The sequence below is a fragment of the Ailuropoda melanoleuca genome, chromosome 1, assembly GCF_002007445.2.
Source record: "Ailuropoda melanoleuca isolate Jingjing chromosome 1, ASM200744v2, whole genome shotgun sequence".
In the NCBI taxonomy this organism is placed as follows: Eukaryota; Metazoa; Chordata; class Mammalia; order Carnivora; family Ursidae; genus Ailuropoda; species Ailuropoda melanoleuca.
The window spans coordinates 65,735,371-65,749,119 of NC_048218.1; the positions used below are offsets into that span (position 1 = coordinate 65,735,371).

A 13,749-nucleotide genomic window follows, 5' to 3' on the forward strand; every position below is an offset into this window, starting at 1 on the left:
ATCTCAACACTTGGTCACAGAACCAGATTCTTTCATCTTCAGTGGTATTCACAAATACTAAATCCATTTTGACGTTTGTACATTACCTCCACAAATCCAAGATAGGACAGAACAGTGACAAAATGCTGAAGGACAATTCTTTCCCATTCTACACCCAATATCTTATCAAGGAGACACTGAGTTCACCCTGTTTGAGGCTGGGGGATACTCCGCTAATCTGCTTTTCACACTCTGGGACATCTGAGAAGGCTTCGTGAGGGGGCTGGGATTTGGAGCCAGACTGACCCTTCTGAGACTATGAAGAGGCAGTTACACTGACTTCTTGTGTGAAGATCTAAAGAGGACTACTGAGGATGGGCATGCTTTCTCTCCTTTTTATCCCACTGTCCATTATCAGTACTGTTACCAAGGCTTAATTTGGAACTTGACCAAGAAATCTATTATTCATTTGAGACATTGCTCAGTGTGACTCAAACTGATCAAATTGGAGACCTGGGAGTCATCTTTGATTTCTCTCTTTCATTTTCAATTAAGTCACCAAGCCTATTGAAAAATTTTCAATTTGTCTCTCCTTTCTCACCTTTATTGCCAAAACTTTGTCAGTTTGTCTGGACTGCTGCCACAGCTTTCTAGGTGGCTTCCAGCCTCCCCCTCCTCTACTCTTGATGTACAATCCCTCTATGCAATTTTGAGAACACCCTGTTTTATCTGGTAGTCCTCAATTAAAAACAAAACAAAACAAAACACCACCACCAAATACACCCAAACACCCAAGACTTCATGATTAATGGTTATTCCTCAGCCTGGAGCTCAGGACATTCCAGTCTGACCCTAACTCTTCTAGTTGTGCTATCATCTACTGTTACCATTATCATATACAGTTGACCCTTGAACATAGGTTTGAACTGTGCAGGTCAACTTATACATGGATTTTCTGGTAAATATAATACAGCACTGTGAATGTATTTTCTCTGCCTTGTGATTTTCTTCGCATTTTTTCTAGCTTATTCTAAGAATATAGTATACTAATACATATAACATACAAAATATGTTATCAGTAAGGCTTCTAGCTAACAGTAGGCTATTAGTAGTTAAGTTTTTGAGGAATTAAAAGTTATACACAGATCTTTGATTGCATAAGGGGTGTTGGTGTCCCTAACCCTTGAGTTGTTCAAGAGTCAACTGTCATAATCTTGATCCGTCTATGTTAGTCAGGTTGGTGCACCTATCATCTTCTCAATATACTACTCAGCCCCCATGTTTTGATGATATTTTCTTTACGAGGTAAACATTGTGAGGATATTCACAGGATATTCAAATCCTGCATGTTCTTAAACATCAAAATGACATTTCTTCTCTTCTAGGTTTTCCTGTACCATTTGTAGGCTTCCTTCTAAACTTCTATGAAGCTGTCTAGCCCATCCTTCTTGCTAGAATCATATTCCCCCTTGATATTTAATCAGATTATTTCATGCTTCTATGCCATGTGTGTATCTTATATTAAATAAATAGTTAAGCTCCTGGTGAGGTTTCTTGAGGATTTTCCAGCCTCATACATTGTTTTGTTTTGCTTAAAGATTTTATTTATTTGAGTAAGAGAGAGAATGAGAGAGAGAGATCATGAGTGGGGAGGAGGGGCAGGAGGAGAAGGAGAAGCAGGATCCCTGCTGAGCAGGGAACCTGACATGGGGCTGGATCCCAGGACCCTGAGATCATGACCTAAGCTGAAGGCAGACACTTAACTGACTGAACCACCCAGGCAGCCCAAAGATTTTATATCAGAGAGAATGAGACAGAGAGAGAGAGAGAGAGTATGAAACAGGGACAGCATGAGTGGTGGGGAGGGGCAGAAGAAGGAGCAGACTTCCCACTGAACAGGGAGCCTGAAGCTGGGCTCGATCCTAGGACCCTGGGATCAGGACCTGAGCTGAAGGCAGATGCTCACCCGACTAAGCCACCCAGGCACCCCCTCATTTGCTTTTCAATCACATTGTTAACCCCTAATTAATTGAACCCATAAGCATTTAATAATTTTCTTTGCATGAAAGAATGCTCGTACTATTTTAAGGGCAAAATAAAATGCTCTTCTTGTATTATCATATAATAATCTTAAGAATTTACTTCTGCATGTGAATAACAATTGAATATTTGGGAGTAGACAGATGAGTTTTCTTCCTTGCTGTATTTTCTATTTCTGAACTGTACTTTGTAACTTAACATTGTTAAAGAGTGTGGCCTGTTACCTCCAAATACACCAATGAATTCATTTATGAATACTGGAATATTAAAAATATTAACGGACAATTCTAGGGAGAAAACTAAAGACTCATTTAGTATTTTTAGACTTAAGAAATCCCTATTTATAAAATCTGGACATGTCAAAGAGATTGTATCTGGGTCCTTCTGAAGTTGTAGCATCAACACTTAAAAACCAGTAGGAGGTGGTCCTGGTACCGGCAGAACCCTTCAATACTAAGGCCTGCCCCAGCACTGTGCATAAGGACACCGGCCGGTGACCAGGAAGTACCAGTGATAGCACAACGCTCCGTCTTGGAACAGCTTGAACGTGCTGCTTACACGGACAGAGGTGATACCGAGTAGTTAAGAAGTGCTGGTACAGAGAAGCAGAGACTAACTCAGTTCATATTATTTATAAAACAGAGAACATCCTCAGCTAAAGGGCTAAAAAGGAATTAGTGTGGAAAGGCAGAATTACCAGTGCAAGATTTACAAACTCCTTTATGTGCAAATATATTAAGGACAAAAAACAAATAAACATTTCTCATTTATTTAAAAAGAACCAAATTTCCCAAGCTAAGACTTATCTCTTAGTATTTCTTTATCAGTCTGACTTTCTTTTTTAAAGGTCTTAAACATCCATTCAGGATAAAAATAAATAAAAACACCAAAGTTTTAATAAACCATATGCCAACTTAGGATGTTATCTGTATTTTCTTGATCCAATCAATGTTTTTAAAGTGATGGAGATACTGGCATTTTTCTCTTAAAAGAAACATTTTATGTCTCACCAACAACACTAGCCTGCAGCACACAGCATCCCATATAAAACCACAATGCCGTTAAGACACAAACAGGAATCCTGAAAGAGAACAGACACCCTAGTCTGATACAATAAATTGTACCCAGAGACTCCCTTCCCACCGTCTGTTAGGACGACCAGAGAATCCTTCAGACCTGGACCCCTTAGTCCAGCAGGGTAAGAAAAGACTTCTAAGCGTGAAGTACTAAAATAAAATATTACTTATAATACTTTCCCAGTTATCTACAACTTTCGTCTCTTAACAAATATCAATTTCTTAAGATGACTTGTTTGTATGAACTCTAGACTGTCAATATATTCCAGTAATAAATTTATTATTCATACAATTATCATACATAATTAATATAAAACATCATTTCTCGAAAGAAATTTAAAATATACATTCAATGTAGCCAAGTTCTATTCTTAAAAAGAAGCACTCAATCCGTTTTTCTTCTGAGCTCATTTCTCCAGAAGACCAGTCCTTAAGGACTTCTGGAGTCTAGCGATGTTAGCATCCAGTGCCGCAAGGCCATTCCGGAAGTCTTGTTCATCACGAGAGGTGAACGTTGAAAAAGAAGAGATGCTCCAGTCAGATGTTAAGTCAGAGTTTAGAAAGCTACCATCGGAGACAACACTACTCCTCACTTGAACGCTGCTGCTCTGACAAGTGGAGGGACCAGGACACGCAGCCAGTCCCGGTGGCTCCTCGGGGGCAGCAGGGATCTTGCAGATGGCTTCCTTTATTTTCTTGAGGAGCTGCTTGTCTTCCATATCAGCTGTGTGGGGAAGTTTCTCAGGTGCATCTTCGGCTTCCTTTTTGGAAGAGGAACAAATTCCAGGTGCACACAATTTATTTTCCTTTTCAGAGACGAGCCCGCTGTTGCCGACAAGCTGTGGTGAAGCCACAGTGATCTGTGGCTGGGGGGATAATCTCTTAGATGGTGGCGATTTCTTTTTAGAAGTGCTTCTAGCAAATGGAATGTAAATTGTATTATCCAAATTACACTCATTGTCTATTAGAGTTGTGATTTCGCTCTCCTCAACAGAATCCTGTTTTGAAAGAGTAGAAATGATCCCAGGGGCTGATGCTTCTTCCATGCTCCTTGTGTGACTATGCTGAGGGCCTTTGGAGGGCAGCACATTTTCATAAGGTCTATCTGGCTTCATGTGCTCCTCATTGTTAACTGCAGAAAGTGGCTCGGAATGTGTAAAAGTGTGATCTGTTTCTAACTTATTTAGGTAGCTCATTATGGAAGTATGAGTAGGGATTGGGTCATGTTGAGGCTGTTTTTCATAAATGTTCAGGAGTGATCTGGTAAGATTATTCCCAGACTTGCAGCGAGCACTGTCCATACTAAGATCTGAGAGAAGCCTTGCCATACTGCTCTGTAAAGTTCTGTTAAGAAGAATTTAGTACACTAATTATTCTTTTTTTTACCTGTTTCTTTCTTTCATTTATTTATTTATACATCTTTAAAAGAAAGGATCTGAGGCAAGCACTTGGTTCGCAACATGGACAAAAGCAACAAAGCACAAAATCACAGAATGCATCTGGAATGGGTAAATTACAATAACAAATGATTAAAAGATCTCGGTCTGTATCAAATCTAATATATTTTAAAATACAGGCTTAGGAATTTTTTTCTCGTATGAAATGCTTTATTCTTGAGCAACACTGCAAAATGGCGTGGATTCTGTTAGTAATGAAGTTATTTCTCTCCATTCAAAATATATACGCAAAGGGTACTGGAACAATACTGGGAAAAAAGTATAGTTAGAGATAATTATCTGGTATAATTAGATACGAGCAACATCTAGGTACCAGGAGAAGTGTGATATAAGAAAAACCACTCAGGGTTTGAAGTCAGACAGAAATGGTATCAAATCCTATCAGTAGCTGAGATCTTGGGCAAGTCATTCAACCTTTCTGAATCTCAAGTTCCTTAATTGCAAAATGAAGATATCTACTTCAGAATTACAATGAACATTACATAAGATAAAATAATAAAAAACGAGGGTAAAGTGCTTAGTACTGCTTCAGGTGATATGGGTGTTCACTTGATGGCAGCTTTTATTAGTAGTCCTATTAAAGCCATTTTATACCAAGCTTTTGGCCTTTCTGAATTGAGTCATATGTAGGTGCTTACATATCAATAAGAAAAGAAATACATCAATTTTTAAAAAGATAGAGGACATCAACAGGTCATTTTATAAGATTACAACTAGCCAGTAGACATGTTTAAAAGTTAAACTTCTAATTGGAGAAGTTCAAAATTTTAAAATGTGATTTTTTTGGGGGGGGGCCTCCAAACTAACATGGTAAAAATAAGACTAATACCCACTGTCAGAGAAGCTTGAAGAGGCAGGTACTACCAGCGAGAGTGTGCACTGGCATAACCCTTCCGGAGAGCAAACTGGCAACACGTCAGAAGTCTTAAATATTTGTACATGCCACGTTTTTAGACCCACTAATTCGCACTTCTAGGAATTAATCCTACATATATACATCAAGAGGCTGTACCCAAAGATACACTTACAAAGACAGAATTTATAATAGAAAATAGATGGATTATCTTTATCTTCAAATACAGAATGATTGAATTATGCTGTAATTGCACCATAGCCATTTATAGTTGTGTTGTAAGGAATATTTATTGATGGAGAAAAGTTCATTATATAAGGTTAAACTTAAAAGAGCAGTCCATAAATAACATGGATGCAATACTATTTTTATAAAAATAGTCACACACCTTCAAACAAAATACTAAAAGGAAATCTCTATACTAAATAGCAGTGATTATACATCTGGATATAGAATGAGTGTTTTTTTCCCTACAAAAAGAAAACCAAACTTTTTTCCAACCTGGCTTACCCTGTCATCTTAAACATACTTTGATTTCTGATTGCTCTTCAAATGGCAATGGCTACCACTTTTTCTCATTCCTCTCTCAAGAAGCTAGTGAACTATTATTAAAAGACAAAAAATATGTTATATGAACATATCTTTTAAAAATGCTGTAATGAATAATTACCCACTAATTAATTCGATCAGACTACATACTGGAATTTTCATTTTATGTTTTTAGAAAAGGAATACTCATGTTGCGGTTTCTTTCCAGACTTAAATAAAAAGGTTATCTTTGCTGTGAACAAAATCAGTGATGAAGAAAGGAAGGGACATGACATTAATAAATTTAATCTCTGGAAATTAACAGTAATCAGTAAGCTTCTGATTTAAACAAGAAAAGTGACTGACCATTGTCTCTGAAATTAAAAGAAAAATCTCTGTAAGTAAAGAAATGACTATGTCAAAATTTTAAAGGAAGCAATACAAACACCTGAATAGCTGCAAAGTAGATACATTTCTGTTTCTATCATGTGGGATATATGTAAACACACTGATTTTTAATGCTTAGAAAATTGACACATCTTTCTATAAGACATTCAAGGTTCTTTTCAGCTATTTATAAAAATATACTTAAATAAGTATCAGCACTTGTAAGAGTATTCTTAGAAGCTATGAGAATATTTACCATTTACTGAAAATATATTAATTTTCCCTATTTTAATGGTTTCATAACATGCGTTGTAGTAAAATTTCGAAAAAGTGATAAAGATGTATTTCAAAATTACTGAAGGGTGGAGAAGGGAGAGATAGTTTAGGATATCTGTTTAGAACTCAATACATGTGACTTCTAGTCCCATTATCCCTCTCCAACAATCTGAGAAAGGCACTCAGAAATTCTGTGAAATCTTTAACAGATTATTTAAAACACATACAAAAAACACACATCTATCTTACCAAGGTGTATGGCTATAGGGAAGAAGGATGGGCTAGTTGACCATGAAGATTTAGCTGTACTGTCAGATATTGCTGCTTTACCCTCTGTCAAAAGTAAAATTAAAGTGGTCATAGTAGCCCAGCTACCATATTGGAGATGTTCTTAATTAATTAAATTGCACAGGGTATCACCAAACATATTATAAATCAGCAACGGGTGTATTTAGCTCAAATACAAACTTTTTATTTTGTTTTGACAAAATAAAAACTGCCACCCATGCATATACTTAGATTTTAAAGTTGTTAATCATCAGAAAACAGTAGGGTTAGTACCACGCCCTATAAGACACTGTGCTAAGCTTGCCCACTGTGTTTCTGTAGTCATTTAAAGAGGCCAGTTAATCTAATGAGTGAGTTAGTAGTCACGATGCAGGAGTTAGGCCCAGCATAAAAAGAAAAGGTCCTTGACAACAACGGAAAACACATGACAGGAAAATCTCGAGAGTTTTAAGAAAAGGAAAGCAAAACATTACACCTCATATTTTAGACACAGTCTTTTCTAAAAGCAGATAAAATACAAGAAGTAATGACCTTTTTCATTTCCTATGCTTCTATGTTAGGGTGAATGTCAAGAAAAGGCTCTAGTTGCAAGTGAATCCTTTTCATTCCTAAAAAAAGCAACAACACTAGAAAAGGCAGACTGTGTTAACTTGAAAGAGTGAGCAGGTACCAAGGTATCTTCTACAAAGGTAGAGTCTCTCAAAAACACGTCCTCTTCCGCCAGAGAGAAGCTGTGCTTTCCAAAACAGAAAGCAAGGCTCAAGAGGAATCTAAAATCTTGGCTCAGGTGCCAGCTTGGGCTGTGAAAGTCAGGCAAGTCCCTTCATTTCCCTGGGTTTCCATTTATGCTAATTTCTATAATAATTATACTATTACTTACTATGAAAATTGCCCTTGCATTTTTATTATTAATTTTCTTCACAAATGCCCCACACATGTTAAATAGTATTTAGTCGAGTTCATTCTTAAAAAGGGATGTATCGTCCTATATCCATCATCAAAGTGCTGGAATAAGCTTTTAACTTGATGACATGGATACTCAGCAACTAAAATGATCACATATTTTTGTATTTCACACATATGTATTTGGAACATAATACACAATAAATGTTTTTGAATAAATGAATAAGCAAACGAATCCACTCATTCATCGCTCCATCTCTCAGGTTTAAAAAAAAATGCTAAGGTTCCCTTAGACTAAATCAGCCATGGAGTTGTTACCAGGAATAAACTATTTTAGCTAAGGACAGGTCATGTACAGGAGTGACAGAAAGCCTGCCTAGGGATTGAGAGATGTGAGTTCCAGTTCCAGCTCCATTATTAACTTTCTATTAATATTTAACTTGCATGGTCCTAGTTTCTCCATCTATGAAAGTGCAGACGTTAAAATCCTTCCATCATAGAAGGGGACAAATAAAATAATAGATATGGGAGGGAGAAGACTTCAGGAAAAAAAAATCAAAGTACATTATAAATAAAAGATAACACCAGCTTCTGACTTCATGCTTACAAAGGAGCTAGATTTAGTAGTATGAAGTAAAGACTGGGAGAAGAGCAAATTCTCAGGCAACTAGGTCCTCTGCTGCATTTTCTGCCAGAGGCTGAGCACCATGCCCCTTATGCTGAGGAGATGCTCCCCGGGACACCTACGCAACAGCTCGTGGAATCTGACCATGCTGACTTGCTGTCCTAGTTTTCTTTTCCAAATGGACTATACACCATATGTACTTTTTTAAAAAAAGTTTATTGAGATATAATTTATATAGTATAAAATTCACTCTTTTGAAGTGTATAACTGAGTTGTTTTTAGTATATTCACAGAGTTATATAATTGTTACCTCTCTCCAATTCCAGAACATTTTCATCACCTTAAAAGGAAACTCTGTACCCACTAGCACTCACCCCCCGCTTCTTCCCCTCTTCTCCCAGCCCTTGGCAACCACTAATCTATTTTTTGTTTCCATAGGTTTGCCTATTCTGAACATGTCATATTAAATGGAATCATACAATGTGGTCTTCTGTGACTGGCTTCTTTTACCATAAATACTTGATAATAACAGAGTTTTCATCCCAAAATTACTCCTCCAAAAAGAGGAGATGCTTTTCTTTGGCGACTTCATAAAGGCTTTCATAAGAAGGGACATTCTCTCACTTTGAACAAGAGTGGTATAAGCCAACATTTTAGAAACTCTGACTAGAGCCTAATTAATTATAACACTACATGGATATATAAGTGTCTTCTGCTTGTCCCCATTGTTCAATAAGTTTGAATGAAATATGAATGTGGAAAAAAGCAGTATTTCTATATTAACATAGCTTATATATAATCATTTCAAATATGTTCACAAAACTAAATTATCATATATACATATATATCACTATTTCATCGATTTCTCTAGAAGTTCATAATTCAAAACATCTTTTCATTTGAAATATAAAGGATATTATTTTATATTCAAAATTGTTTTGTATTTGGAACTATGAACTTCTAGGATCATTCAAATGCATGGTCAGATCTGATGCTATTCAGGCCTAAAATCACTGACTTCTCTAGGACTTAAATATGTAGTTGAAAATCCAATTCTTGACAAATGTCTCAAGAGAAAACTGAAATCTGAAAGTACGTATCATATAAAAATTGAGGGGGTGATTTTATTTATTTGAGAAAAGACGTGTTAGGGAAGCAAGGGCTCTCAGGGGTTGTTGCTGCCAACTCAGTCCCTTTCATGATGAAATGACTGAGGCTCAAAGAGGCTAAATGACTTTCCTGAGATCATCTGGCATGAGGGTTTCTGTGCTCAGTGCTTCACGTGAATGATTTCTTAGTGTTCCCATCAAACCTAATCACACCCCACTTTACAGCTGATGTTTAGAGAGGGTAAATAACTTGCTTAAAGTCACACCGCTAGTACATGGTGGAGCTGGGATTCCACTCAGGTCTCTCTGGCTTCAGAGCCAGGGGGCTCTCCACCACTTGCTAAGTTAGTCTTCAGCTTACTTATAAAAAGCTGAAGCTCCTTACAAGAGCCCTTTTCCTGGAATCACATGGTTTAAAAAAGCACTGAGCCAGGTTTGGCATTTCTAAACCTAACTGGAACAGAAGAAAACATCATTAGAAATTATTGACAGAATAAGAGAAAAGGGGGAAAGGCAGGAGGCCTAAAATGATTTTTGAAGTCTATAAATAATCTGACAAGAGGCAGGTTATTCAAATGAAGTCAACATTACCTGGTTAGTTCTCTCAGGCGAGTCACCTCAGCATCACGCTGACGTAATGTTATTCCCAATATTTGGTTTTCCTTTTCAGCAGCTTCTAACTTAAACCGGGAGCTTTTCACATTGACTAAGGCTTCCTCCAATTCTGAAACCACAGAAAAGTTACAGTTTCCTCATCCTTTTAAAAAAATGCAACCATAACTACAATTCAAATACATACCAATTTTTATTCTTGTTGTCTCAATGTCAAATTGTTGTTTATTTTCAAGTAAAGTTTGATCTTTCTCTTTAAATATAGAGGCAAATTTTTTGTTTTCATCTTTCTGATTTTCAATCACTTTTAAAAGTTCTTCATTTTTACTCTGTAGTAATTCCTGGCTCTTCAGTGACTCTTGTAATTGGTTTTGCAGGGACTTGTTCAATGACTGAAGGGAAAACACTGCATGACAAAACAGATCAAATCATTATTGCCCGAATTTAAAAAGCATAAACCTGGAAAAGATCTGTTTTTAAAAAAGAAAAGATCTGGAATTTATTGATTTTGCTTAACAATTATATGCTTGAGCAGTTCCATGTAAATACTAAATATATTTTTAAAATTTGATGCAGAAGTTATAACTTTTCTTCTCCAACTGATATCTAGGGCATTAAAAAAATTTTCACCTTTATTACTGAAATAATAATATATGCACAAAGTAAAACCGCTCTCCTCCTGAAGGCAATCACTATTAACTTTGGTATCTTTCTGGAAAAATACTTGTGCATATAACATATATATTTAAAAAGAGATGAATCATACTGTACCCATAGTTTCTAACTGTGCCTTTTTTCCCCCCCATAAGATAGATATTGCCAGAGATCCATCACATCCTCTTTAATGGCTATAAAAGTATACGGCACCATTCATTTAACAGCCTTGAGTGAAGACTTACTAGGTGAGGAACAGTGTTAGAATCTGGATGTACTGTGGTGATTAGCAGACATGGTCCCTGCTCTCAAAGAGCTGATAACAAACAAGTAATTATAAATAGCGATAAATGCTCTAAGGGAACAATAAGGTAAATGAGCAGAGACTAAAAAGAGATTAACTATTTAGAATGGCAACCACCTATCTCCCCACTTCCTATCTTAACCTCCTTCCCCACCCATCCCCACCCCTGCTGTTTATTCATAGGGGAATCAGAGTGACTTTTTCCAAAAGTACTCTGGTGAAGATGACCACTTTTATGAAGTGTGTGTTCTGCTGGGTGGTCATATTTTTCCTACTGCTTTGTAAGAGCTATTTATATATTAAGAAAATTAAGCCTTTGTCATATCATGTATTATGAAAATACTTCCCCCATTTTGTTGATGCATTTTAAATGTGTTTCTAATTTTGCAGTGCAGAAAATGAAAAAAATTCTGCAGACAAATTTTATCATCTCTTCCTTTGTGGCATCTGAGTTTTGTCAGGCTTAGGAAAAGATCCCAAGAATACAAAAACAAACAAAGAAACAAATAGTTCTCATCTTTTCTTCTGTTATAGGTTTTTTCACTTTTTTCTATTATTTTAAACTCTATGATCCATAAGCACAATTTGGCAGTATCTGTCAAAATTGCAACTGTATATATCCTTTGACTCAGTAATTCTACAGCTATAATCTAAATATGCTCACACATGTGCACGAAGACATATGTATAAGACTTTTACTGCAGCACTGTTTACACTGTGAAAATACCTAGGTAACGGTCATCAGAGAACTTCACATACATTATGATGGAACCACATAAGCAAAACATCCAAACAGTTCTTTTTTTTAAATAATTTTTTTATTATGTTATGTCACCATACAGTACATCCTTAGTTTTTGATGTAGTGTTCCAAGATTCATTATTTGCGTATAATACCCAGTGCTCCATGCAATATATGCCCTCCTTAATACCCATCACCGGCCTATCCCAATCCCCTACCCTCTTCCCCTCTGAAGCCCTCAGTTTGTTTCCCAGAGTCCATAGTCTGTCATGGTTCATTTCCCCTTCCGTTTACCCCCCCTTCATTCTTCCCTTCCTTCTCCTTCCGATCTTCCTGCTATTTCTTATGTTCCATAAATAAGTGAAACCATATAATTGTCTTTCTCTGCTTGACTTATTTCACTTAGCATAATCTCCTCCAGTCCCGTCACTGTTGCTGCAAATGTTGGGTAATCGNTCTCTGCTTGACTTATTTCACTTAGCATAATCTCCTCCAGTCCCGTCACTGTTGCTGCAAATGTTGGGTAATTGTTCTTTCTGATGGCTGAGTAATAGTCCATTGTATATATGGACCACAATTTCTTAATCCAGTCATCTGTTGAAGGGCATCTTGGCTTCTTCCACAATTTAGCTATTGTGGACAATGCTGCTATGAACATTGGGGTGCATATGGCCCTCATCTTCACTACGTCTGTATCTTTGGGGTAAATACCCAGTAGTGCATTTGCTGGATCATAGGGTAGCTCTATTTTTAACTTTTTAAGGGACCTCCACACTGTTTTCCAAAGTAGCTGTACCACCTTGCATTCCCACCAACAGTGTAAGAGGGTTCCCCTTTCTCGACATCCTCTCCAACATTTGTTGCTTCTTGCCTGGTCCATTTTTGCCATTCTAACTGGCGTAAGGTGGTATCTCAGTATGGTTTTGATTTGAATTTCCCTGATGACTAATGATTTTGAACATTTTTTCATGTGTCTGTTAGCCATTTGTATGTCTTCATTGGAAAAGTGTCTGTATATCTTCTGCCCATTTTTTGATTTATTTCTCGTGTATTGAGTTTGAGAAGTTCTTTGTAGACCTTGGATACCAGTCTTTTATCTGTAGTGTCATTTGCAAATATCTTCTCCCATTCCGTGGGCTNGTGTTCCTGATCTTAAGGGAAAGGCTTCCAGCGTTTCCCCATTGAGAATAATATTTGCAGTAGGCTTTTCATAGACGGCTTTTATGAGATTGAGAAATGTACCCTCTATCCCTACACTGAAGGGTTTTAATCAGGAAAGGATGCTGTATTTTGTCAAATGCTTTTCTGCATCGATTGAGAGGATCATATGGTTCCTGAGTCTTTTCTTGTTGATATGATGTATCACACTGATTGATTTGCGAATGTTGAACCGCCCTTGCATCCCAGGGATGAATCCCACTTGGTCATGATGGATAATCCTTTTAATGTACTGTTGGATCCTATTAGCTAGGATCTTGTTGAGAATTTGGCGTCCATATTTATCAGGGATAACAGTTGTTTAATTCTCATTTTTGATGGGGTCTTTGCCTGGTTTGGGGATCAAGGTAATACTGGCCTCATAGAATGAGTCTGGTAGTTTCCCTTCTGTTTCTATTTTTTGAGACAGGTTCAGGAGAACAGGTATTATTTCTTCTTTGAATGTTTGGTAGAATTCCCCGGGGAATCCATCAGGCCCTGCACTCTTGTTTTGGGGGAGGTTTTTGATTACTGCTTCACTCTCTTCATAATTAATCGGTCTGTTTAAATAATCAATTTCTTCTTGTTTCAGTCTTGGTAGTTTATAGGTTTCCAGGAAGGCATCCATTTCTTCCAGGTTGTTTAATTTATTGGTATAAAGTTGTTGATAAAAGTTTCTAATGATCTTTCCTATTTCATTGGTGTTGGTCGTGATCTCTC

General features: G+C 36.9%; 1 protein-coding gene across 1 annotated transcript in view; it reads right to left on the reverse strand.

Moving 5' to 3' along the window:
• Nucleotides 1–2,772: 2,772 nt before the first annotated feature.
• CCDC14 (coiled-coil domain containing 14) overlaps nt 2,773–13,749 on the reverse strand; it is a 48,959-nt gene continuing 37,982 nt past the window's right edge. Inside the window, exons 11-13 of the mRNA XM_034659608.1 lie at nt 10,321–10,539; nt 10,113–10,245; nt 2,773–4,439 (exon numbers count right to left, since the gene is read on the reverse strand). Coding sequence (XP_034515499.1) covers nt 3,503–4,439; nt 10,113–10,245; nt 10,321–10,539 — 1,289 coding nt within the window. The 3' untranslated portion in view covers nt 2,773–3,502. The remainder of the gene's footprint in view (nt 4,440–10,112; nt 10,246–10,320; nt 10,540–13,749) is intronic.